The sequence below is a fragment of the Recurvomyces mirabilis genome, assembly GCF_035927965.1.
Source record: "Recurvomyces mirabilis strain CCFEE 5264 chromosome Unknown scaffold_14, whole genome shotgun sequence".
Classification (NCBI taxonomy): domain Eukaryota; kingdom Fungi; phylum Ascomycota; class Dothideomycetes; order Mycosphaerellales; family Teratosphaeriaceae; genus Recurvomyces; species Recurvomyces mirabilis.
Window position 1 is genome coordinate 108939 of NW_027041948.1, and position 25608 is coordinate 134546.

At 52.1% G+C, this 25608-nt stretch overlaps 12 protein-coding genes across 12 annotated transcripts; 5 read left to right on the top strand and 7 right to left on the bottom strand.

Moving 5' to 3' along the window:
- Positions 1–480: 480 nt before the first annotated feature.
- On the top strand, positions 481–1316 carry LTS14_005668 (uncharacterized protein; the record flags this gene model as incomplete). The annotated part of the gene is made up of 4 exons (XM_064838366.1): positions 481–636; positions 694–791; positions 853–1085; positions 1138–1316. 4 exons carry the CDS (start codon positions 481–483, stop codon positions 1314–1316), a joined length of 666 nt encoding a protein of 221 aa, XP_064693820.1.
- Positions 1317–1770: 454 nt separating this feature from the next.
- Positions 1771–2985, bottom strand: LTS14_005669 (uncharacterized protein; the record flags this gene model as incomplete). The annotated part of the gene is made up of 2 exons (XM_064838367.1): positions 1771–2223; positions 2416–2985. The coding sequence occupies 2 exons, from the start codon at positions 2983–2985 to the stop codon at positions 1771–1773; spliced, it is 1023 nt and encodes a 340-aa protein (XP_064693821.1).
- Positions 2986–4617: 1632 nt separating this feature from the next.
- Positions 4618–5857, top strand: LTS14_005670 (uncharacterized protein; the record flags this gene model as incomplete). The annotated part of the gene is made up of 3 exons (XM_064838368.1): positions 4618–5212; positions 5264–5476; positions 5529–5857. The coding sequence occupies 3 exons, from the start codon at positions 4618–4620 to the stop codon at positions 5855–5857; spliced, it is 1137 nt and encodes a 378-aa protein (XP_064693822.1).
- A 1351-nt stretch (positions 5858–7208) lies between these two features.
- Positions 7209–8330, bottom strand: LTS14_005671 (uncharacterized protein; the record flags this gene model as incomplete). Its single annotated transcript, XM_064838369.1, has 2 exons — positions 7209–8254; positions 8315–8330. The coding sequence occupies 2 exons, from the start codon at positions 8328–8330 to the stop codon at positions 7209–7211; spliced, it is 1062 nt and encodes a 353-aa protein (XP_064693823.1).
- Positions 8331–8765: 435 nt separating this feature from the next.
- On the bottom strand, positions 8766–10385 carry LTS14_005672 (uncharacterized protein; the record flags this gene model as incomplete). Its single annotated transcript, XM_064838370.1, has 2 exons — positions 8766–9255; positions 9307–10385. 2 exons carry the CDS (start codon positions 10383–10385, stop codon positions 8766–8768), a joined length of 1569 nt encoding a protein of 522 aa, XP_064693824.1.
- Positions 10386–10901: 516 nt separating this feature from the next.
- Positions 10902–12176, bottom strand: LTS14_005673 (uncharacterized protein; the record flags this gene model as incomplete). Its single annotated transcript, XM_064838371.1, has 1 exon — positions 10902–12176. The coding sequence occupies one exon, from the start codon at positions 12174–12176 to the stop codon at positions 10902–10904; it is 1275 nt and encodes a 424-aa protein (XP_064693825.1).
- Positions 12177–13203: 1027 nt separating this feature from the next.
- Positions 13204–14964, bottom strand: LTS14_005674 (uncharacterized protein; the record flags this gene model as incomplete). The annotated part of the gene is made up of 1 exon (XM_064838372.1): positions 13204–14964. One exon carries the CDS (start codon positions 14962–14964, stop codon positions 13204–13206), a length of 1761 nt encoding a protein of 586 aa, XP_064693826.1.
- A 679-nt stretch (positions 14965–15643) lies between these two features.
- LTS14_005675 (uncharacterized protein) lies at positions 15644–16201 on the top strand (the record flags this gene model as incomplete). The annotated part of the gene is made up of 1 exon (XM_064838373.1): positions 15644–16201. One exon carries the CDS (start codon positions 15644–15646, stop codon positions 16199–16201), a length of 558 nt encoding a protein of 185 aa, XP_064693827.1.
- Positions 16202–16483: 282 nt separating this feature from the next.
- On the top strand, positions 16484–18418 carry LTS14_005676 (uncharacterized protein; the record flags this gene model as incomplete). Its single annotated transcript, XM_064838374.1, has 1 exon — positions 16484–18418. One exon carries the CDS (start codon positions 16484–16486, stop codon positions 18416–18418), a length of 1935 nt encoding a protein of 644 aa, XP_064693828.1.
- A 583-nt stretch (positions 18419–19001) lies between these two features.
- On the bottom strand, positions 19002–20117 carry LTS14_005677 (uncharacterized protein; the record flags this gene model as incomplete). Its single annotated transcript, XM_064838375.1, has 1 exon — positions 19002–20117. One exon carries the CDS (start codon positions 20115–20117, stop codon positions 19002–19004), a length of 1116 nt encoding a protein of 371 aa, XP_064693829.1.
- A 470-nt stretch (positions 20118–20587) lies between these two features.
- Positions 20588–21348, top strand: LTS14_005678 (uncharacterized protein; the record flags this gene model as incomplete). Its single annotated transcript, XM_064838376.1, has 2 exons — positions 20588–21115; positions 21184–21348. The coding sequence occupies 2 exons, from the start codon at positions 20588–20590 to the stop codon at positions 21346–21348; spliced, it is 693 nt and encodes a 230-aa protein (XP_064693830.1).
- A 2330-nt stretch (positions 21349–23678) lies between these two features.
- Positions 23679–24971, bottom strand: GPD1_2 (glycerol-3-phosphate dehydrogenase; the record flags this gene model as incomplete). The annotated part of the gene is made up of 5 exons (XM_064838377.1): positions 23679–23881; positions 23961–24645; positions 24737–24800; positions 24852–24901; positions 24960–24971. The coding sequence occupies 5 exons, from the start codon at positions 24969–24971 to the stop codon at positions 23679–23681; spliced, it is 1014 nt and encodes a 337-aa protein (XP_064693831.1).
- Between the last annotated feature and the right edge of the window lie 637 nt (positions 24972–25608).

Below are 25608 nucleotides of genomic sequence, written 5' to 3' on the forward strand. Positions count from 1 at the left end.
GACGAATGCGAAGCCGACTTCATCCCACTGCAAGCTTTCTCATTCAGCTGTTACAGCCGACAGAGCTGTGAGCAAGAGAGGCACGTTCGTTGAGCGGCTGAGCTGCAAGAAGTTCCACAGTTGTACGCGAATCTCACACGAACCCGAGGACATTCATACTGCAATGACTTCGCTTGGGAGGAATGGCGTTCCCGTGGTCGTCCTGTTTCGCAACAGTAGCCCTAAGTCGGCCTCAGTGAGAAGTCCGCTTTGGTCATCCAACCTCATGCTGAATGCACGTCTTTGCAATCTTGAAACGACTATGTTCGCATTTAGTCATGACGCCTTCAAATGACGTTGCGCTCTCTACGATTCGCATTATTGCGGTAAGGAGGTCTGGTGTATAAGAGGACTGGCTGTTGCCCATCGTTGCAGTCTGCAATCCAACATCATCCCCGTCGATCTTCCTGATACTCCTTTCCTCACATAGTCGCAGAAGTCATGGTCTCCAAACTCGCTCTCGCGCTCGCCACGCTTCACGTAGTGTCTACGGCCACTGGTCACCCAAGTCTGCTCGACCGAAAAGACAATACTCGACCCAGCTCGGTACCAGCATCGGCCTCGTACAACTATCTTGTGCCAGCTCTGTACCTGAATGTAAGCTTGTGTTTCCCGGATCCTTTATGTCATGCTTGCCCCGCTGATGAACTGCAGCTCACAGTAAAAGCGGTCCTTGATCTTGGGACTCTTGCGACTGGCGGAGAGCAGCTGCTGGGCGACATCCTAGACGGTCGTTTGTACTCGGAGCCTGGGTACGTCTAACCAAGTCTGACACTAACAAATGCTCCACGGACTTTGCTGATCGAGACTTAGCTTTACACCCCAATTTTCTGGTAGAATTCGATATGCAGAGGACTATCTGACATCCGACCCAGATGGCGCCTATGCTCGACCTTCTTGTGTGATGACTGTCGTGCCGGATAATGGTTACGATAAGCCGTTTCTCTTGAGGATCAGCGGCGTACAAAAGGCGAACCCGAATCTGGATATCATCTTTGCTGGTAACACGACGGGTTTGCAGGTGCCATATGGGTACTCATACTCTGGTGGGTAACGATTGATTGCCATCTCATATGAACCATACCTGATTGAACATAGTCTGGACGCCGACTTTCTTCGGCGGATCTGCCAACTATAGCAACCTGCAGGACAGTGTGTTCGTTGGATCCGAGACGGCAAGCAGTAGTCCTATTGCGGGAGCTTTCACGGTCGGCATGAAGTTCTCCAAAGTGTTTCCTGTGAATACAACAATCGTGATTGGGAAGGAATTTCCGTAACCGAAAGGTTGTATTGGTCGCTGGGCAAGATGCCATCGGACGCTAGTCAATGAAATTTTGATAGCCAATGATGAATACGACCACAGTAGGGTATTCGGCGAGAAGGAAGCGAGTCGAAGACGGCGCATTCGTGCCTGGTCCAGGCTGTGCATTGCTGTAAGGGCAGATAAGATATTCTGCTATAGACGACGACCCAGAAGGCATGGATTGTAGGGACAGCAGACTGCTGCGATAGCACTGGCAGATACTTGCTCTCCAGGAGCGAAGGCTGCATCCATAGCTGGAGAAGTTTTTGCTCATCATGTGTACTGCAGTCCACAGCTCTCGCTCTTGCAAGCCGCTTTATCGCACATGTCCTTATGCTCCTTGTACTGCATGTAAACCTTGGATCTTGGTTGGCCATTGTGATCATGCCCAAGTCCCCAGAGCGAGTCTGCCATCATGACACTCTATATCACTTAGCCGGCACTTCCGCGAGCGGTTCTCGGAACACCTGCACGTTAGCACATGGAGTAGTAGCCTCCAAGCCTGCATACATGTCCTGCAGATACGGTATCCGTCCGGCGATCTTAGAAATATTGAGGTCAACCCAGACAAGAAATCGAGTTATGTACATGTCGTGTTTGCCGAGTTCACGGAAGCCGCCCCGAAGGTTGATCATCCGTGCGAGCGCAGTCATATGTATGTCGTATCTCGTGTTGTCACCATGTTTGGCCTCATATGCAGCACAAAGAGCGACTGCCATGAGTATCTGGTCGGATAGCCCGCGGGACGAATCTTGAAGGGCGTTGTTGATGCTACAGATGAGGTGTTGCTCGAACTCGATCATGAGCATCAAGTCTTTGCCAATGAGTCGATGCCGACCCAACGTCTCCAATGCGTTGCGCACATCGATCAAGACGACGATCTGCAGTGTCGCAGGATCAGAAAGGGCCATTTCGCATATTCAAGTAGAAGATGCATTCCGTTTGGGCTGCATTCCAAATTGTCGAGCAAAGTCCCTAGCTTGTGTCAAGGCGAGGGACCTGTATAGACTATGCATATAAGTAAGGCATGTCAGACACTGTAAAGAACCGCCACTTCTGACACGGTCACTCACCATAACAGAGGAGAAGTCGAGTCCTAGCGATGTGACAGTCCTGCCAATAATGTTGTCTGCATCGTCGAGGGCGAAAGTTCTGTATGCAGCCTCGCCCTGCGTGAACGATTTCGCTAGGTCACTGGCTGAATTCTTCCATAGGACATCCTCTACTGGCTCTGATGGTTCCGAGACTGACATCAAAGGTGCGGTGTTTGAATGCACGATGCCCTGCTGCTCCTCGTTAAACTCGTCCATGAGGTTTTGACGAGCAGGGTTCGGAGTAACCGAGTCGACAGCGTCCTCAGCTGCTATGCTCGTCGTGCCACTGGGAAATCCCTCTCTGAATGCTGTAGTCCCAAGGCACGGCTCAGGTGTTCCGCCGCTAGGTGTCGAACTACTCGATTTGCCCGGTTTGAGCAGAGCATTTTGACGATTTCGATCCCTAGTCTGACGATGTTGCAATCGCGTCACATGAGCTCTAATTCTTCTGTGATACTGTTTGGCCTCGTCAGGCTGCGTAAGATTGATCCACTGAAAATCTGCGTCATTTGAAACGTGCTGGCCTGAATGCTCCTTTGATCGAGGCATTGGTCTTGGGGCTTAGTGAACAGTCGAGAATCCAGGGCCTACCGGATGGTTCCAGGATCTTTGTAGTGTAGGCATACGGCAAGCCGGTGTTTCACGTCCAATCTATACAAAAAAACGTACTCTCGTCAAAGGGGAAAACTTCTGCCGACGACAATATCCTCAAGACCAGACCGATACCGATCAGGCTCTGGTGGGAACCGAAGGTGATTATGGTGTTTTCGAAGACGGGTTACGCCACATTGTTAAACGGACGTGTTTCCGAACCTGGGTCTCCATCATAGGAGGCTCCTAATGGTCAGCTACGACCAATCAATGAGCACATCCCAACTTCAAGAAGAAAACGGTCGCGCATGACATCAGTGTCTTGGTCCGAATTGCAGGCGCGAAAGTCAATAATTACCTTTGCTACAGTAATGCTGATCTGGTCCGTTTCATGCGGACCCGTCGCATGAGGCCTGCGCTCGTCTAGAAGCAAAACAGAGCTGAGCTACGTTAGCCGTAAACCAAATCACTTTGAGGTCGATGTCTCGTACAGGATGGTACAACCAATCATTGAGCGTATAAGAAGATATACCATGCCGTACTGGCCAACAACGCAAAAGTCCGATCAGAATCATGTCCAATCCGTCCATGTCATCCAAACATTTGACGCCTACTGCGCCAGATTGAAAGTGCAAATACGCTAAGCGTTCAGGGTGTACCGCAGACCAGGTAGCAACCGTAGGATTCAGGAGGGTCCGCAGCGGGAGACGAGGAAAAGCCCGTGGGCCGTGTTAAGGACGCACTCTCGGTTATAACTCCGTACCTCCTATGTCGCCACGAAGGTTACTCCAGCCCTAAAGGGCTAGATCTCGACCCAAAGGCATCTTGTCCATAGTGTCTGCCTCACCGAATGCTGATTTGCTTCTGCGCTATCAACAACCTTAAGCAGGCTGCAGATAAGACGAAGCTGTTGTTCGGTCGTCTTGTCTCATCCGCTTCATCAGACTGCGGCGGTTGCCAGTAGGCCTTCCTCACGAATCCGAATGAAGCTGATCCGACGACCGCTCTAGATGAAGTCTCAGTCGTGCGGCACGTGGCACGGATGGGCGAACACATGTTAGTCAGCCGCCAAAGCGACCTGCCAGAACGGCACGATCCGCTATGGCAATAGGAGAATTCCGGCAAAAACAAACCGGACCAGGCAGAGGCGTAGCCAACGAAGCCAACGATAGGTACCCGGTACGAGTGCTAACACTTACATACTCATATGCAACAAGGTTCGAGCAGGAAAGGAAAGCAACGAGGAACATGTAGCTCAGGGCGCTGCAAAAGCGGCGGCCGAAGCGGACGGGAGCGGACGTCCGCATGGCGTCCGCATGGCACGCTGGCCCATATCGGTTGCCCGCTGCATTGCTTACAAAGTCTCCAGATCAGTAGACAGACCAATGGCAAGTGGTTGCGGATTAGGGTTGCTTGAGTCCACGACGCACAAGCCTGTTCACGAGCGGCAATGCTTCGCACGACTGCAGTCTCACAGCTTACCAATCTAATGGGGCGAGGTTGTTCGACGTAGCATAAATAGGAACTCGTGCTCCAACAGTCTGCTACATTACCACGGCCTGCCTCGACACTAGCTACACAGAAGCAATCATGGCACCCATCCGCACCGCCATCATCGGTCTCTCGACAGCAGCCAAGACGTCATGGGCTTCGGCAGCACACCTTCCCTACCTCTTGTCTGACCGCGGCCGTGAAAGATTCCAGATCGTCGCCCTTCTCAATTCAAGTGTTGACAGCGCCAAGAAAGCCATAGCAGATTACAAGCTGGGATCGGACGTTAAGGCCTACGGCTCACCACAAGATCTCGCAGCAGACAAAGATGTCGAATTCGTTGTGTGCGCCACCCGAGTCGACGTGCATTACGACACCATCAAGCCCAGCGTGGCCGCTGGTAAGAATGTCTTCGTCGAGTGGCCACTGGCCGAGAACGTGAAGCGGGCTTCAGAGCTTGCGGAATTGGCCAAGGAGAAGCAGGTGACCACTGCTGTTGGCATTCAGGCCAGGGTCGCACCTGTTGTGCTAAAGGTCAAGGAAATTATCCAGTCTGGCGCGATTGGGAAGGTGTTGTGCAGTGAGGTAAAGGTATCCCAGCCGACAGTTGAGCGTGGCAGGGTGTCTGAAGGTCTCTCCTACTTTCTGGACAAGAAGGTCGGTGGTAATCCTGTTAGTATTGGGTATGCTCACAGTAAGTATGGAGAAGCGGTCCGGCGAATTGGCATGTGCTGATGGACTGTAGTGATCGACTTCATCCACTCCATCCTCGGCGAGTTCGAGCATTTCGACTCTCATACCCAGCTAAGAAGACCTGCTCAGGTAGTCTACGATACACAGACCGGAGCAGAACGCCACACTACTTCTGATGTACCTGATCTCGTCTCCGTGCATGGCACACTCAAGCCATCCACTCATGTAGCCGAAGGTGCATCTTTAGTGGTCAATTTTCGTACAGGTTAGCAACGGCACCATGCCATCTTTGCTGTATAAATTTGACCATGATATAGGAGCATCATTCCCAGGCACTAAAGTCTTCGTCTGGGTCATCGAAGGCGACAAAGGCGAAATCAGGGTCGAAGCTGATAAGTCGTCCTTCATCCAGATGGAGGCCAGCAACTTGGCCATGCCTATTGAAGTGCACGATTATGGCATGGACGAAGTGGACAAGGTCGAGTGGAAGTGGGACGACTTTTTGGGTGCATTGCCAGCGAGAGCCAGGAACATTGGCAGACTGTATGATCTGTATGCTGAAGGTAAGCTTAAGGAGTACGGTGTGGCGGACTTTGAGGTAGCCGTCGTGAGGCACAGAGAGATCGATCGTATACTGTGGCCGTAGAGCACTACGACCTCTATTATTTGTGGGTGGGTTGAACAGCTTGATCAACAGCGTAGGGCCGATGACCCGTCCAGCTCTATGGACTAGTTCCATCATCCTCGGCACTCAGAAGTTTCTTGTGATCATCATGGCCGAGGACTAGGTCGGAAATTCGCAGCACTTTCGAGCTTCATATGGTTGCCAGCGAATGTCTCAAACATAATCTGCTCGATACGTCTTAAAGCGTGTAACGAAGAAGCTGCAGACTGATCAGCAAGACGCTTCGGTGAAGTCAATGCACTTTACGTAAGACTCCAAGGCAGGCCGTGGCTTTTTGCGTCGCAAGTTTGAATGCCTGCGCTGGCCCCAACTATGCATGCCACGTCATAGCAGCCATGGTCTGGCGATATCAAGCCGACTCGGAGACGATACATCCGGGAAATGAGCTTCCCTTCTCAAAGTCAAATTTTCCTCATGATGTCCTCGTCCCCAATGTCCAACACCCAAAAGAATGCGGAACTTCAGCATCTGTACTTTGCCGTTGTGAGGCACGCATGCAGCAAGCAATTTGGTTTCGAAGTCCTGCTGCACAAAGCCAGAAGAGAATAGAAGCTCGATGCTCAGCGTGTGCACATCCATCATAGTTTCCGAGATTTCAAATCGACCGTTCTCCACCCAATCATGTTGTGATAGTCTCCAAATCTCGCGGGCTGTAGACAGATCTCGTGGGGTTTTACTAGAAGATATCGCGCCTCGTTGTAGCATTGTCGACAGGTCCGGATCAGTGCCGTGGACAGATCGTCAGAGTATTTCGCGTACATTACGGGTGTGGCATAGCCTTTACCGGACCCCTGATCCGTAATTGGCTGCCATCTGGTGACAACTGTGAACGAGAGCGGACGCACTACGTAATCGTATATGACCAAGCGAAGCTCCTTCGGCATGCCCAGGAAGCTGGCACTTTGCCCTGCTGGCGAGGCTCGACGAGCCGACTTGTTAGCCTGCGGCACCAGTGCTGTTGCAATAATACGTGACAATGCCAGAAGATAATTTGGTTGTAAAGGTCGAGAAGAAAGAGGCTTCGTTGTAGGCCGGTCCACTAATTCTGACCATTCACGTGCAGACATCGACCGACGATGAAGCGTACTTTCCACTCTTGGCCAATGAACGAACCATTGTCATTGCTCCCCGAGACTGCTGTCGTTCTCCACCGCTATGAAGCTTCTGTGGGAAGGGTTAGGGGAGTAGTCATGCTGCCTGTATCGTGGTATGTCAATGCCTGGCTGACAGAGTATCTGAGAGCCGACGCAAGGATTTGAGCGGCCATCTTGTCAATCATGCGGTGCGTAGTGGTGAATCGTATCTTGCTGTCTTATCCAGCCTTCCGTCCAGATAGCTTTGGCAGGGTGGGCATCTTCACCTCTCTACCGACCTTCTGCACCTGTGCCACAGCATCTCCAAGTAATACTCGTATTGCCATCTCGAGTCTTCTATCCTTCTTGCGTCGCATATACAAGATCACGATCCATAGGATGACACCATCTGCCACAAACAGCTGCAAAGCCCACCAGCTAAGTCGGAAGACCCAGCCCGTCAAGCTGTACTTCCTTTGCTGGGCAAAATATCGTCTTGTCTCTAGCTGCTCGCGCAGGGCTGCAACCTCGGTCGTAAGTTTGATCAGAGACGATTCTATACGTTTCCGCCATCGCGTGACGTCTGGTGCAGCAATGACGGCGTAATTGCCAGTACCCGCCCGTCCACCATCGCCGCTAGGATCCGTTAGACCACCTAGGTCTCCACCATCGACTTGGCTCACCCGAGCATCTACGAACTCTTCTTGCTCCTCCATGGCCTCCTCTTCCTCGTCAGCTTGAGAAACAGGGCTGAGTATTCTGAGTCGTCCTTGTCGTCCGCTGTCATCGACCCCTCGACCTTCTAGCGCCGCCACAGCAGAGTTTGCACCACCACCATTGCCTGAGCTGCTGATATAGCCACTCCTCTCCAAAGCCTGTAAAGGACTACTCCTTTCGCTATCGCCCGACGATTGGCTGTTATTCTTGATCTGATCCCAGACAAATTCCAGCTCTTCGACGAGCTGCCGTGCCTCGTCCGTTCCAGAAGCGTATTCATGCATAGTACTTATGAGTTTCTCAATATATCTCCTCTTTGCCTCGGTTCTGCTAAGTCCTTCGTTGCTTTTCCAGGCATCCCATTTCTCTTGCTCTTTAACAAGGGCTTCTGCACTTATACGGACGTAGGCCGGTGACGATTGTGTCGGTCGGTTGGATAAAAGATTGACATCGCCTTCCATGGACTGTTTGTACAGACCATATAATGCAAGACGGTCGGCCGAAGGTGGCTTCGTACTCCCAGGTCGGATCTTGTTGACGGTATTGAGGGCATGGCCGAAGACTCGATCTATGGTCGCCGGTGTTAGCCCAGTCGAAGAGATGGGACGGTAGTTCTAATCATACATACCTACAGAGTCTGCCATGGTCATATATTGACTTATCATAAGTGCAGCCAGATGTTATGATGCCAGCCACATGGTCGATCAATCTCGTTCACTATGGCGCAGTGTCGTTCATTCTATCATGATAAAAGGCTGTCGGCTGAATTCTAGACCACAGATCGTGAATGCAGAAAGGGTTAAGTGTCGCGTGGGCAATGCTTCCATGACGATGGTGAATTGCATGTGAGAGGAGTGGCTTGCCTCGGCCAGGACCAGACAACGATCGTCACCACTGCCGAACTGTTCCTGAGTGATTCGATTTCATTACCATCAATCCATCAGTTTTGTTGTCGTATATCTTCGTTCATTTAGCATACATCACTACACATCAGAAGACCGGGTATCTTGCCGTCAACACCAAACGCTGAATGAAAGCCTCACAAGATAGATAGACAACCTCACGCTCGTCCAACCTTCCTACCTCTCCTCCTTGTCCTTGTCCATACACACTCGCCATGCACCACCGTGCTTGGCGGTCGCCCACACACCTGCCGCAGCCAAGACCAAGAACGCTGCACTAATAGTGCTGAACCATCCCACGCCAATTCGTTCAATGACAGGCAAACATGCTGCCGAGCCAGCAGCAGCAAAGAAGTACCTAATGACATAGTTGCCAGCCACGACTTCTGAGCTCTTCCCCGACATGACGTCCAAGCAGTAGGTATTCAGGCTCGGAAAGCAAAACAGCTGAGCCACTCCCTGGATGAACATGACTATCACTGGGAGAGGGATGCCTCCGACTTCCTTTTCGATCGACCAACCATAGATGAGCATACAAGTTGGAATGACCACACCCATAGCTGTCAAGCATGAGTGCAGACGATCTTCGGGCACGCGGTGGCCACGCTTCTTGATCCATTTCTTGACGATTTTGTCTGCCCAGCGGCCACCGAAAAATGTACCAACTCTAAAACAGCTGTCAGCCTTACTCATGATTCAGCTGATGGGTAACACTTACAAGTAGCCAGCTCCTGGTGCCATATAGAATAGACCACTCTGCCACGGAGAAGTCAAGCCAAAGCGCGGGTTCAGCACATATCGAATTGGCGTAAGCAGAGAGTACATGTTCCAGACGAGACTGCTGCTAGCAATTCCAGCTATGAGCAGATTCGGATAGCGAAACAGTACCACGACCCTCCAAGGATTGATCCATGACCAGAGCTTCTTCGCCTTCTGGCCTCTCGTGAGGCCAACTAGTTGCTCCTGCTTCGCATGGTGGATGGTCTCCGGCACAAGGAACACCACGGCTATTGATGCTACCGCAGCAAGAGCTGCTTGAAGCCAGAAAATGGCGCGCCACGTCACAAAAGTAACAATGATTCCACCAAGGAACGGGCCAAGAGCTGGTCCAATTAATGTACCACTCAAGAAACAGCCATATGCAGTACCTCTCTCAACAGGCCGATAAATATCCCCAATGACAGTCCCGCCAACGATCAAGAAAGTGGTGCCCTGGAACGCCGTAAGCATCCGGAAGACAAAGTAGCTAGCAAGATCCGGTGCAGCAGCAGAAGCAGCACTAAAGGCTGTGAACGTGACAGCTGCAATGGCAAGCGGCCACTTTCGTCCATAGGTCTGGCCTAGTGGACCCCATAATAGTGGTGACAAGCCCATGAAGATCAGATACAGTGCATTTGATAAGTTGAAGATGGCGCCGGTAGTGTTATAGGTGGCCACGACTTCGGGAGAGGCGGCCAGGATACTTGTTGAGCTGATGGGAGCCAGAAAGGCACAGAAGGAGAGGACTGAGACTACTATCACTTTGCGGTGTGGAGGTAGCTTGTCGTAGACTTCATCGCCTTGTTCGTAGTGTTCGTCGCGGTCATGGTGAATTATGGCAGCATCGTGGGTCGATACGTGGGACCGTACACGGTGAAGATTTGTCGGTTGGTTCTCAAGGTCTAGTTCGGTATAGTCGTGATCGTCCTTTTCGCGTGTCTCCTCCAGTTCTCGCGTGCCATCGTTGCTGGTCACTGGAACTGGTAATGGCTCCTCTGCGGGCTGAAGTGTACGTCTGTGATCTTTTTCCATAGTCATGAGTGGTAATGGTATATGGTGGCTTGTACAACAGGGGACAGAGCAAAGGGTAGAGGTATATGAGTCAAGGCATCAAGCCATACTTTACCAAGGCTACAGCAGCGATGATGGAGCGGTGTATAGCAACAGCCTTCGTGAATCACTGAAGAATCGCCCAATGCTTGCATGTTGGGTGTGCCGATTCATCCACAAGAGGCACCTCGTTTGTGTCTAAGAGGACGAACTCGCGCCGAGATCGGCTCAGTCTTATATTTTTGCGACGGAAATACGGAAAAACATACGGAAAAGACGCCCATTGGTCTGTAGTACACGTGTTGTCGAGTTTTGTCGGGACGTGGCTCCACCTGATCCTTAGCGGCGATGCGATGAACTACATGAGGTATGGCAGCAACACAGTCAGAGAGATGTGCTGCCCAAAAGAATGCTTTCTTTATCTCAACCTATTCCAAGATTTCCAGTCTATCCCAGATCGTCGTACATATACACATAGGTCTCGTTCATCCATCATGCAGATTTTCAAGCCTTCGTTGGCTGGATCAATTTCACCAGATCCTGATACCTCCAATCATCAATGATCGTCTCCCAGTCATCTGCCAAAAGCCCATAAGTCTCATTATCGTAGTTCTCCGGCTTCCGTGGGTTCAGCGCCCAGTATCCCCAATCTGCATCTGTCTCCTTCAAATATCTCATGAGATTGTCCCAGTAGTGATGGTCGCCTTCGTTACCACCGTGTGGAGCACCAAATTCTCCGAGCCATACCGGTGCGATGTTGCCTCTTAGTAGGAAAGCCCAGTTACGCTCCATGTCCAAGGCAAATGAAGGATAAGGTCGTTTGTGGTACGGTACCAGGGTCGACCAGCCGGACCATGCGTAGACGTGGCTACTGTACACTACACGGTCTGGAATTGATAGTTTCACTGGCCGAGTACGAGCTCCAGAGCAGTCATTGGCGGATGAGATGCCTTCCACGAACATGAGCCAATTTGGTTGAAGCTTGAGCAACGCCTCGCTCGCTTGCTCTGCAGCAGTGGCCCACATGCTCCAAGTCATGGTCCCCCAGAGTCCACGAGGCTCATTACGGAGATCGGCTCCAATTACTAGCGGGTTGTCGATATGCGGCTTCATGATCGTGATCCAATTGTCAATCCAGCTTTCCGTCGTTTGTCTGACTTTGCAAACGGTGCCGTAATGATCGTTCTTCCAGCTCGCATCGCATAGATTCTTGCCGTCACACCAATGGGCGTTGGTAATGTGGTCGTTAGGAATGACCGCAAGACCAGCATCGGTCATCGCTTCCACGCATGCAGCGTATACATCCAGTGCACGTGGACCATCAAGCTCTTTGTCGGACCTTGATGAGTTTTGCTTGAGGTTGTACTTGTCCAGCAAGTCGAGGTTGGCTGATATGAACTCGGGAGGAATGATAGGATTCTCGATAACCATCTGATCCGAATACGGAAACCTCACACTGTTGAAGCCCATTTTCCGCATGGTCGCGGCGATTTCTGATCGGTGGCGGAAGTCCAGTCCGCCAGGAACGTAGTAGAGGTCGCTTCCGCCATACCAGTTGATGGACGCTAGTTTGAACCGTTTGCCATTGGCATCAACGATATGCCTGCCAGCAGTCTGGAAAGGAGGTTCGAAATGTTGTATTGAAGTAGTCGGACTCCCCAGCTCACTCATCACAGTCTGTTGGATCCGCGCCTGGCCTATCGGTACATTCTGTAAGCTAAAGCATACCACCACCACAACCAGCAGAAGCGTCAATAATAGTGAAGTCTTCCTCAGCATTGTGCTACCCGTCCTGCGTTGCTCGGGAATATGATACACATGGAAAGCGAAGCAGGCAAAAAGCAAGCCTAAGGATGTAGCGAACGACATTGCAAGCAAAGGTAACAAACAAGAGGCCGCCCGGGCCCGTCTGCTTGCTTCGATGCGAAATGCAGACAAATCAGTGGGCGTGAGCGAGTGATCCGGTCGGGTGCGTGAAGGACAGTCCGGACACGGCTGATGCCAAGACAAGTGTCGTCGACGTTATATCTCTTGGCGTATGTTCTAGCGGGGGTTCGGGCAAAAAGGCACACGACTTACTTGATGTTTCTGCTGCCATCTTTGGCTCTGCAGACGTTAGCAGTGAACTCTCGCTGCATGCAGGCTGTGCATGTGGTGGTACTATCGTAGAAGGCCTTGGCGGAGCGGCAAGTAAGGACTCAAATGATGGACGAGAGCCAGATGGTTGATGGGTTGTTCACAAGAGCCACAGTAAAAGTCAGCCGCGTTATGCGATTGCAACGGACTAGCCCGTCTCCGAGGTTCCGGGTCAGTTGGGTGATCTGAGTCTCCCCAAGGCACCACGTTGTTACATAATCACGAAGGGCACCTCATAAACGCCAGGTGTAGGGGAGGTGACCGAGACTTATCCAGACGCACTGCAGTCCCCGAAGACTTCGTACCAGACACGTTGGATCATGATTAAGATGGGCCCGATCACGACTGCGACTGCCAAGCATAGTGGACTTACGGAGCTCATTCGGATGCCGACGGAAGAGGGCTCTTGCTTACGGATAGGGCATGGGCGACGCACAGCAGAGAGGAGTATTGCACGTCAAAGGCAGACTCTGGCACAAGAGCAAGATGGCCACACGACATCATATCTGCCCGTCGAACATCAGTACGCAAAGAACTTCAACAAGCTGCGGTGCTACCAGCCGTATTCTCAAACGTTGTAGAGCCGCCATAGCTGGTACTCGCTCTGCTACATGAATGTGCCGAACAAGAGTGTGCGCTTCATGTCGGTCAAGTGCTGAACCAGAACGTATTACACTAACCCCCCGCTGCTTGACTTACTGCTCTTCTCACTGATCACTGAAGGCCGCCTGCTGCTCCCTGTGCTCGCGTGCTCAGGCGACATTGCTGCGTCCAGCTGCTTCGCATCCGCCTCTTGGCCATCAACAGGCTGACCGGGAGCACCCCTTTCGTGATCTTCAGTCGGTCTTCTAGGAGTGTCTTCGCCCGACCCATTTGGCGTCCCGGCCTCTTTTTCCTCCTTGCGTATCAGGCCTTGATCCTTGATCAGAGCGCAAAGTAGCAAGCATATACCGACCAGCGGGACACACCAGATGAATACGGCACGGCTGGCTGCGCTGTACGCGTGCTTTATGGCTATGCGATCTGCTTCTGAGTAACCTGCTAGGCTTGGCGCGGCGAATGTGCTATTGGCTATTGATGCCAGTCTTGGAGGTAGCGTGCCTTTAAGGACGTTCGTAAGGATCGCAGATGATACTGCAAGGCCTACCGCACCTCCGGATGAGCGTAGAAAGTTACGGTTGGATGTGACCACTGCTCGTTGGGATTTTGGGCAGTGTGCTTGGAGAGCCACAAGTGTGGGCTGGAAGACGAGACCTGTCCCAAACCCGATGATGATCAAGAACAATGCTATCAGGGCGAAATTCAGATGCTCATCAGCCAGGACCAGCAAGCCAGCACCAAGCGTCCAAAGCCCGAAGCCAATCCAGATCACTTCTCTATAGCGGTTGAAGTACGATATGTAGGGGCCTCCTGCCGTTGATAACGAAGACTGCGCAACGACAAGCGGAAGCTGCAGTACTGCAGCAATCAGTGGACTCTTGCCTCGTACGTTCTGAAAGTAGAGCGGTAGGAAATAGAGGGTCGAATAATACGCGGCCCCTAGCAGGAACGATTGAGCCAGCATTGCAGCCACTGACGCTTCCTTGAACATGCTCAATGGCATCATGGGAAGTCGAGCCCACTTCCATTCGGCAAAGATGAATGCCGCAAGGCACACGGCGCCGACGATGAACATGGCGATAATTTCTGGTGAATTCCAGGGTGTGCCGGCTTGTCCTCCCGAGGAAATTGGAATGAGTAACAGTATTACTGCAGCGGTGCCGAGGATCAGTCCAAGCCAGTCAATCTGGGCGAGAGTTTGCTTCATATTCAGCTTCGGCATGTTGGTCGGGAGATACAGCCAGCTAGCCACGACCGTGATCATGATGAGTGGCGCCAGGAGATAGAACAGACCTCTCCAGGTAGCATGAATGGCGAAGGCCGAAGCGATGAGCGGTCCGAGAGCGTTTCCCAAGCCAACCATCGCGCCCAAGATACCCTGGTACTTGCCTCGCTCCTGTAGCGTTACAATGTCCGACACGATCATCATGGTCAAGCTCGTAATTCCACCATTGGCGACACCAGCGAGGCCGCGGAAGACGTACAGCATCATCGAATTAACCGACAGTCCACAAGCCAGATCGCTCAGCGATAGCAAGAGCAGTGCAGATACCAGCACAATCTTTCGCCCGAAGAGATCAGAGAGCCTTCCATACAGCACCTGGAAAACAGTATTGGCGATCAAGGCACTAGTACCTGCCCAGGCGATTGAGGAGCTAGCGTTGAGATCCCGAGCGATATCTGGCAGAAGGACTCCTATGCCGTTCTGGTCGATGAAGCAAACCAGCAATTCCGCTGCCATGATCATGAAAACAAAAATGACTTGTTTCTTGGGCAGTAGTTGCGTCTGGTCGTGCAGAGCGGCCTCGGCGTCTTCATTTCGGCGTCCCATAATGCTGAGGGTGTGGTTGTTGATCTCAAGGTCGGCGAAAGCGGTATAGTATGAGAGAAGCGCATAGAGTCCCGATCGTGTGCTAATGTAGGTATGTAGGTCTTCCCGCAGTGACGCTGTGGGTGTTGCTAGTGAAGAGAGGAGAGTTGGAATATACTTGCCCGCGTCAGCTGAATCATCATCACATGGTGCAGAAAATGCGCTGGTCGATTGCTACATTTCGTGTGTAGTGATGTTGCATATTTGAAAGACTGAATAGGCACTAACTTGCCGACTTCCGCGTAGAAAACGCGGTATCACCGATATCGGTCGGCATTTATTGCTTGTCTAATGTGCATGTGCCTTCCTTGTTTGGTACCAGCATAAATTTGTTGCATCATGGCATTGTATGAACACACATGGGGTAGAGAAGGTGTTCTGTCCTGGTGCGTGAGAAGGAAGATCTACCACGACCTACGTATGGCTTCTAATACCCCTTTAGTTAACAGAGCGCACGACGATAATGAGCTGGAGAGGGTCCGTGCGGTCATCTCACTCTGATAAGGACTTCGTCCTGCCATTCGTCTTCATCTCTCCTTAGTTCCTAGCCAAAATCCAAAGGCTGTATCATCTCTGTCTCCCTAGCAGACAGCAATACTGTCCGTGGAGACTCGCGCGAGCACTCTGTTTGATTATCAAGATGAACAGTGCCACGAAGAGCACGGATAGCAACAAGCTCCTTCCTCTCCGGCCACCTCAGCCTTCGGCAGAACAGATCGAGAAGGCTGTCGAAGCCTGCCTCAGAGTCCAGTATCTCGGAGTAGAGATGGGTAAGCAGCCCTTTGCTGCTGTTCTTGTAGGCCCGGATAACGAAACTATGCTGCTCTCTCACAGCAACCTGGACCATGTCAACCATGCAGAGTCTAGTCTGGCAAGGCTGGCAGCAAGTCACTACACGCAAGCTTTCTTGTGGACATGCACGCTGTATAGTACTTGGGAGCCTTGTGCGATGTGTACTGCGACGTGCTATTGGGCGAACATTGGTCGGATTGTGTATGCTGCTTCCGAAGAACAATTAATGCCGTTGACTGGAGAGGGCAATGAGAGCAACATGACTATGGCTATGCCATGTCGCAAGGTCCTGGAAGGCAGCCAGAAGGAAGTCGAGATTGTTGGTCCGATAGAGGGCCTTGACAGGGTAGTCATTGAGGCGAGTGATATCTACTGGCGACCTCTTAGAGTAATGCAGAAAGTATAGCGGTAGAAAGGCGTTGAGGACTGCTGTGGTCTGTCAGTCCTTGATAATCAGCACAACCCAGCAACATTCCATGACTCATCGTGGGCTTACAGTGGCATCGTCCCCTCAGGCCCTTGCTTTGTAGCACAGGCGACGAAAGCGGAAGGAACAAAATGCGTCCGAGCTTCGCATGACGCAAGCGGGGTCACTGCAACGCGGTTGGTGAATGCTCACGCGTCCAGCAGTCAGAATTAATATCTCTACAACAGCGTGTAAGGTCACGTTCCGTACCAGTCCACCATCATGTTTAAGAAGAAGCCTCAGATCAAGCCTGCCGCGCCACTACGCTCCTCCGACCGTCGCAAGATTGCAGATTCCATCATCCATGACTATCAACTCACGATATCACAACCAGACGAGCCTACACCCGAGCAGAAAGCAGAAGCCACAGCAGCACATACCGGGTTACGAAACTCCCTGCTACCAGACAATGTCCAGTCAGCTCGCTTCACGACCACACATGGACCACAACTGAAGCAAGTCAGCGGCACTGTATATATTGGTCACCCGCCCAACGAAGACTCGAGGATATTGTGGTGGCAAATAGAGGGAGCATTGTATCCGTCAGTCTATACGCTATGGCGGCATCCAGACATGGTGCCATTGCTACACACGCCAAGTATAGTCATCAAGAAGCTGCAAGGAGGAGCAGATCTCATGACCCCAGGGCTTGCAGGAGGGCCTCCATTTCCTGCCCGAGCCAAGAAGGGCTCCGTCGTGGCGATAGCGAGTACGGAGAACCCCAGTGTACCTGTTGCTGTGGGTGTGTGCGAGATTGATGTGTCGGCTTTGCAGCAGGTACAAGGACAGAAAGGACATGCAGTGGAGAATCTACATTGGTGTGGTGATGAGCTATGGAGCTTTAGTCCGTCGGAGCGACCTGGCAAGCCAATGCCAGAAGAGCTTGAGGGTTGGGTGCGTGGATTGGAGGATAGAGGTCTGGTGGACAAGGCCGAAGATCTCAAGCTTGACGATGAGGCGGACGAGGGTGGTGTAAGTCTCAATGGTGACGAAGGACAAGCCCATGCTATCAACGGCCACACGAACGGTGTGACGGAACCGTCGGGTGACCAAGAACCAAATGATGCAGAAGAAGCCAGGGAGATGTCCCAGAAGGACATCGACTCTGCCTTCCGCTCTGCATTCCTGTATGGCGTGCACCACCACAAAACCACACAATCTTCATCACCAACCTTCGGTCTTGTCTTCCCACTATCGCAGTCCTTCGTCATGAGCAATCTCATACAACCATTTCTTCCAACATTCACACCCTTGCAGAAAGAGCAGCTTCAAATCAAGAAGACGAGCTGGAAGAACATCAAGAAGTTCATCAAGGCGCTTGACAAGGAGAAGCTACTGAAAAGCAAAGAGAAAGATGGTCATGAGACTGTCATCCTAGACATTGACTTCAGAGACAAGGCCATTGCAGAGTTCAAGCCATATCGGCTGCCGAAGAAAGAGTCAGCGAGCGGCAAGAGTGACAAGCCTACCAATGGCGACGACACAGGCGACGACTCCATCAGGCAGAAGCTTCAAGTTGTCACTTCCTATCGCCCGACCAGCAAACTCTCGCCACTCTTCGCATCCACCACAAAACAACTTCTCACACCACCCGAAGTCCGCGAAATCATGACAGCCTACATCGAGTCCGAAAACCTTGTCCACACAACCAACAAACGCCTAGTGAACCTCAACCCTCTTCTCGGCAATAGTGTCTTCGACGGATCTGGTAATCTTGACAAGGAAGTCCTGGCCAAGGGCTCGGTCCCACGAGATGCTCTCGTAGATCGTATACTCCACAGCATGAACACCTCTTACGCCATCCTCCGCAATGGCGCCTCGATCACAGATGCGGGCATAAAGACCAAGTCTGGCACACCACCAAAAGTCACGATTGTGCTCGAAACCAGAAGCGGCAACAAGACCATGACCAAGGTGTCGGGGCTCGAGGCGTACCACATTAATGCTAGGCCACTAGCGGATGAGTTGAGGAAGGTATGTGCTGGCAGTACTTCGGTGGAGCCATTGGCTGGCGCCGCGAAGAAGAACGAGAAGGAGGTATTAGAAGTTATGGTACAGGGGCCGCAGAAGGATGCTGTGTTGAAGGCTTTGGAGAAGAGAGGTGTGCAAAGTCGGTGGGTCGAGATTGTGGACAAGACTAAGGGCAAGAAGCGGTAGACGAGATGTTGAAGGCGCCAATCAACTTTGATGCCGCGACTCCATACATCTCAGGCCACGAGCTGAACTAGCCACCTCGATTCTGTACATTCGGAACAGTGAACACTGTGGCCGAGCATAGCCTGGCGGCTTAGTCGTTCGCACAAGTACGAAGTAGGGCTCAACAAACCATACCACGGAGTACCGAGTAGCGTCGCCCCGGGCAGATAGCGCCGCAGCCGATGAGAAACTCATTGAGCAACAGTGCGACGAGAATATGCTTCGTTCATGCGTCGAAGGTCGGTGAATCATGGTACGGGATCGCAAGGATGCATCCCAAATCGCTTTCGCAAAGCTCAAGGGCGGCGATCATGCTGCAGGCATGCCGCCTTGTGCATTGTCTAGCCGAAGCGCTCATAGGCTGAACAGCTGCTCTTGAATCTGAACACCTACAGACGACCAAGCATATGGAGCATGTCATTCAAGGATTGCTCAGTCAGGCGACAGCCGGCTTCAGGCCGACATGCTATCCCCTCTTGTCTACTCTTGATGTGTCGTTCTATAGGCACAGGTCGGCTCCGGCCGATCACGTCGCGCTCAACGCTTACCAGAAATCACAATACTCTCCCAGAGCTTCATTACTCCTCAACTCATTGTGCGCCGCGCTCAGCTGATCGAAATGTGATGCCGTCTTGAGCCCTCGTAGACGCTCATTCTCCATGTCTTCCCACGTCCAACTGTCATCGTTCTCGATACCCTCCTTACTCACATGCTCCGCGTAGTCACCCAGCTTCGAAGACACTTGACTCGCCAGAGCCGCAGCACTAATTTTTGTTGCAGTATCGCTCGCTGGTGTAGGTGCAACCTCAGAAGGAACGGCATTGCTCGAAGCTTCTGCTCTTGGTGGTAATTGCACATCTTCTGGCCTTGGAAGTAGTATTCTCGATCTTTCAAGCACGATCTCGGGGTTGATCGTGAGACGGCCCTTCTTGAAGCAATATCTTGCCACACTGCTAGCAAAAATGTGTTTCTTCATATCCTGCTCGCTTTGTGATCCCGTCACCCTCTTTCCCTTCCTCCACGGCTGGAGTGCATAGGACTCCGGCTTCACAGCACCTTTCTTGACAAAGTGGGAGACCAAGTACAACCACTTCCTATCCCAACTCAAGACCCTCGTATGTATTTCAAAAGCCTGCAGAGGCTCAATCTGCTTGTGAAAGAAACAGCTCACCGCACCCAATGCAACATAGAAGTTCCCCTTGGCAGCTATGACCTCTACTGGTAGTCCTTCCTCGTCTCCACGATTCAGTCTCGAGAGGCCAGTCCGTATCAAGCAGCCAACTGTATGCGCACGAGCAACATCTAGGTCGGCAAAATAGGTGCTGTTACTCTTATGCATGTTATAATCGCAGTCATACAACGTATTCCTCGAACTGGTAATGACAGGCGCGAACAAGTGCTTCGGCTGCTGAGGCGTAGGTTGAAGGTATAACTGATAAAATATCCCTCGTAAGACCCGAATATGCCATACGAAAGGGATGTTCTTGAAGTTCGCAATGGCGAAGGCCGCCGCCGTGAGTTTCCACATATGTCTTGTTGCTCTTGAGCCAAGATAGCGGACGAGGAAGGCTCGTACGGAGGGGAGGCTGGTGAGGCCTGCGAGGAGTGCACCGAGGGTTATGGTGCCGGCGATGGTTGGGAGGCGGGACGCGGCGGACATGGCTACAATAATGAGTGACTAAAAGGCAACAAGACAACAATCATAGCCAACTAATAAGAACGGTCTCATGTTGGTGATGCGAGGATTGATGGTCCTGCTAATGCTGATTGGAGCGCATGGATATTTTTGGGACGCCGAGGTTCGGAGGTGAATGGTCCCGAGACGTGCCTTCTCCTTTCGCGATGCTCCTACATCTGTTCACCACATAGCGAGAGCCATCATCTCGTGATAATGACGACGACCGGGACTAGTGATGTGCTGCACCAGACTCACGAAGGGAGCACAATGCTGACTCCCGTAAATCTGCACTAAGGTCTAGGCTGTGCACATATCTGAACTCAAATATCGCTATTTCCGCAATAGAGGTAATCATAACCGGACTCCCATCTACGTCGACGACATTTCGACTTGTACTCCCTTCTGTGCTTGATTTTGAAGTAGGGCTTCGAAAGACCATGTCAACAGATACAATGGACACAACACCTGATCACTCGGCTGGATCCCAAGTCTTCAACACAACAGAAATCCTCGAACTCATCCTCGCCCAGCTACACGTCCGGTACTCACTTCACCTACAAGCCGTCTGTCGATCATGGCGTGACAGCATCCAAACCTCACCAGCAACCAAAGAGGCTCTCTTCCTACGGCCACGGAAACCAAACATCGTCTACTTATCCTCCGAGCGAGACGGTACGACCATGCCCGAATGGCCAAAGCCGAAAATCACGGAGCTCGGTGACCTCGTGCCTTATGAAGAGGCCAAGGCTTCCGGACAATCCTTCCTCATACCAGCTACCGTCAATAATCTGTTACCATATCGACATAAGCATATGAACACGAACGGTAGTTGGAGCATATGCGATCGTGTACACCCGGAGGGCCTACAACCCAACACTTCTTTCGCCGTCAGTCTTGCAGCTCTACGAGCCGTACATCCTGTGCACAGACAGATGTTTCTAAGTCAACCACCAAGCAAGCGGGTGGAGGTTGATTACAACGTATGTCTCATAGTCAGCCGCGCTATCGCCAGTGTCGTACAGGTCAGTGAGAAGCTGACACAATACAGAGACGTATCGTCAGCTTGGAAGACGACAAAGGCATCACGATAGCGAAGCTACTGGAGTATTTGGAGCAGAATCCTGCGCCGCCACACGCCGACGTCGGGTTGTGGATGAGAGATGTGGTATTCATGCGCCCGGAAAAGATCAATTCGCTGACAGCCACCATTTAGAAGCTAAGGGTCGATTAGCTCACGGCTGGTATTGATAAATCCGGCTACTTAAGCTAATCGCTACCGGTGGCCTTGTTGACCTGGCGAATGGGTGCATTACAATTCTTGTTAGGTTGACCCGTGGATCTATAATCGACGCAACCTCTTTCGTACTCCGGTCCACACGGCGCTGAGTCAGAATCGTGCTCGAACCTTCAATTCGAAAAGGTTTACGTGGTGGTCACACGCTTAGCCACCGGACTTTGACCTCCAATAGCAAGCACGAGGAAATAGTCATCAGTATGCCAATCTCATCAGCCATGGGAGCAGCTGGGATGAAGAGCTTTGACTTATCTGCATGCCAAACGCTTACATGCGGAAGGTTAAATCCGTGGTACTCTATCTTTTGGGATCATCGCGAGCTCGGTACACACGGTGATCGAATACCTCGTGCGAGCAACAATCGTACCACTTCCTCCTGGCCGTTTTCATGAGCGCGCATGAGCGCAAACCGAAGAAGTAAATCTCCTTTGTCCAAGGGCGCGCCTTCTTGCAAAAGTAGCAATAGCATATCGTGGTTCGCCAGAACGCCAGCAATCGGCAAACGGGTTTCACCCGAATTGCTTTGAGTATGCACATCGGCGCCATGATCAAGCAGGAGCCTGGCTATCGCCACGTGTCCGCTCTCGGTGGCAGAAACAAGTGCACTGATCGAATCTGTACCCGCCGCACATATCTCTGCACCATGCTCGAGCAGTACCTGCACTGCCTTCAGTTGACCGTTGGCCGAAGCAACCTGAAGAGCAGTTTCGTCAATTCCGAGCACACGTCTATTGACACCCGAGCCGTTCTGCAGCAGCCGTCGTAGTGCACGTATGTGGCCGACTACAGCTGCGACGTGCATTGCGTCCTCTGAGCCGTCCATTTGCCTGGTGGACAGAAAATGATAGAGGACAAGCGTCTCGTAATGGTCTTGTGCCCAGCGCCAAGTCTCCGACAGTAATTGCTCACTGCTTGCGTCGTAATTGATCAGCAGGCGGTGCACTGCACTGTGATCATACCATGCCGACCACCACAATGTGATTGCATTTGTACGGGGCTCGCCAAGCGGACAGTCAGGTCCTCGTCTAACTCGGGGAAGAGGTGCGACACCACGTTCATTCTGCAGCTCTAGCAAAGCACTGGGCTCGATTCTGAAGACTTCCGCAATCTGACGACACTGTCCAAGAACTTCCTCAATACTGGCATGGACACGTTCCGCATGGTGATCTCGCAACACAGCATTCAAGAGACATCGAAGCGATGTCCGATAGTCTGGCACGACCGCAATACTAGACCTCACAGCGGGCCTCGCTCCAGAATTTCAATTCAGCAGCCTCTTACCACCGGTATTATAGGTAGCGTAAGTCGGGACAGCTCGCATCGCAACATCGCTGTCACTGTGCGCAGGGCCAAGCCCACGATGACCTTGCTTGCTGTCCTGAAGATCAGGCTCATGATTCCAAGCTGCTGCGACTTCTCTCGCTGATTCGTCTGATCAATTCTCAGCGAGTCGATCCACATCAGCTCTGGCCATTCGTGCATGGCTCTGCTCATCTGTTCGAGGAAGCGCCACAGATTCTTTCGGACCAAGACCTGGGTGTCGTCGATCTCAATATACTGGCCATCCAGTGATGTGCAGGGGTACCCCCCGGTATAGGATAATGCGGCGAAATTAACACTAGCATCAAGTGGGCAAATTGTAGTCCGGCACCGTACCGGCTCTGCTGTAGTCCGTGGCACGACCTTGATCAGACGAATATAGTCCTGCGGTAAGACCATCACGGGCTTGTGTTGTTGATGACGCTATTGTGGCCCAAAGGTCGTGCAAGACTCCTAGAGACGTTGTCTGGCATATTACAATGCATCACCTGAGCCTCGCACAGCCTCCTTAATAGCGAGCTGCAGACTCATGTGTAGAGGCGCAGCCTCATCTCATGTTTCTTACCTCAAGGAGCCTCGCAAGCGTCCACGATGAACCTTGCGACAGTCAAGGATCGCAAGTCTCGTAAACCTCACATCGTGTAAGCCCAGTCAAAGTGAGGTGTGTTGAAAAGTGAGACGCGGTTGACGATGTCGCAAGTACTGTAGCGGCTAGACCCGTCTGTCAAGCATCTGCTTTGCGACGAACGACTTCGTTACACTTTCTCACGCAACGAAGACCCGGGAAGAACATATGGATGCCACTGGCAAGTATCATTGATCTGCTATGCATACTGCATCTCCTCAGATACCGTCTGTATAACTCATGACCCTCCTTCATACTCCTGACTTCAGCTCAACTTTTTGCATTATGGACTCATATCCATCGCTTAGTGCGCACCATCAACCTTGGCCATGTAGCTGAGGAGATCAAGGACACGGCGGGAGTAACCCCACTCGTTGTCGTACCAGCTGACCAACTTGACGAAGTTCTTGTTCAAGCTAATACCGGCCTTGGCGTCGAAGATGGAGCTGTGCTCATTGCCGTTGAGGTCAGAGGAGACGATTTCGTCCTCGGTGTAGGCGAGTATGCCTGGAGGAGGAAAAGGTCAGTAACGTTCTGTATTGGCGCGAGCTAGTAAGGGTCTCTCCTGAAGCATGAATTCACTCACCCTTCATCTCGCCGTTGGCGGCAGCCTTCATGGTCTCCTTGATCTCATCGTACGTGGCACCAGTCTCGATGCGGCAGGTCAAGTCAACAACAGAGACATTGCTGGTCGGGACACGCATGGACATGCCGGTAAGCTTGCCGTTGAGGTCTGGGATAACCTTGCCGACAGCCTTGGCAGCACCAGTGGAAGAAGGAATGATGTTCTGCGCCGCAGCACGGCCACCACGCCAGTCCTTGCCGGAGGGACCATCGACAGTCTTCTGGGTAGCGGTGTAAGAGTGGATGGTGGTCATCAGGCCCTCAATGATGGTGTACTTGTCGTGGATGACCTTGGCGAGAGGAGCCAAGCAGTTGGTTGTGCACGAAGCGTTGGAGACGACGTTGTCCTTGCCCTCGTAGGTCTTCTCGTTCACACCCATGACGTACATTGGTGCGTCGGCGGATGGAGCGGAGATAACGACCTTCTTGGCGCCACCCTTCAAGTGGGCGGAGGCCTTCTCGGTGGTGGTGAAGACACCGGTGGACTCGACGACGTAGTAGGCGCCGGTGTCGCTCCATGGGATGCTGGCGGGGTCCTTCTCGGTGTAGAAGGTGACGGTCTTGCCATTGATCTTCAAGTCCTTGCCGGAGACCTCGATGTCACCCTTGAATACGCCGTGGGTGCTGTCATACTTGAGCATGTACGCCTGGTTGTTTGGATCAGCGGAAGCTCTCAAATGTCCTAGCTCTTGCATCTGTGCTGCCGCTGATCGTCTCGGATGGTTCGGAGCCACTTACAGCGTAGTGTGGCTCAATGAAGGGATCGTTCACAGCGACGATGTCGATGTCCTTGTGCTCGATGCTACGTCACATTAGCTCGATTCGTGGTTGTTGCCTTGAGTGCGTGACCTACGCATTGCGGAAGACAATACGACCAATGCGGCCGAAACCGTTGATGCCGACCTGGTTGCTGTCAGTACACCATTGCCGCTACAAACATGATCGCCCTCCAGGATCGTACCTTGACGACCATCTTGTATTCTTCTTGTTATGGAGCTGTTTTCTGTCAGTGAGCTGCGGCTGCTTGCTGGATGTGGTATCGACCGTACTTTGTGAAGTGTCTGGAAGCTATTCAGCAGGAAGATCAGTGTTTGTTTTGCTAGCTATCTTCCTCGCCGGCGAAACAAAAAGTTGAGGATGCAGTGGGATGAATGGCGGGGCATTTGACCGAAATGGCACCTGCAGTGATGAGGGATCTGGACCGTGCTTCCGGAATCGAGGGAGTTCCAAGACTGACGTACCTGCTTGATGTGTAGGATATGACTGAAGATTACTACTTGAGTTCGTTCACCTTGAACTTATATACGGATGTCGTAGAGTAGTATGCCGGTAGCGGCGTAGTACAATGAATATTGCGCCTCAGTCCGCCTTGCTCGTGCCCCTCCTTCGATGTCTCCCGGTCTCCTCCGTCAGTTTGCCCGGTGGTCCCTACCTCACCCGACGATAGTCGATATGCATACCATTCTGCTTGTCACGCAGACCTTGGCATCAACTCCGCCTCCATCTCATCATTCTATCGATCTCGTCGTCCTCTACACAGCTTTATCGCGATAGGCGTGCGAATTCATGTCCGGCCTCGCACATCCGCCACCCAGTCGGTCCGATGCGGC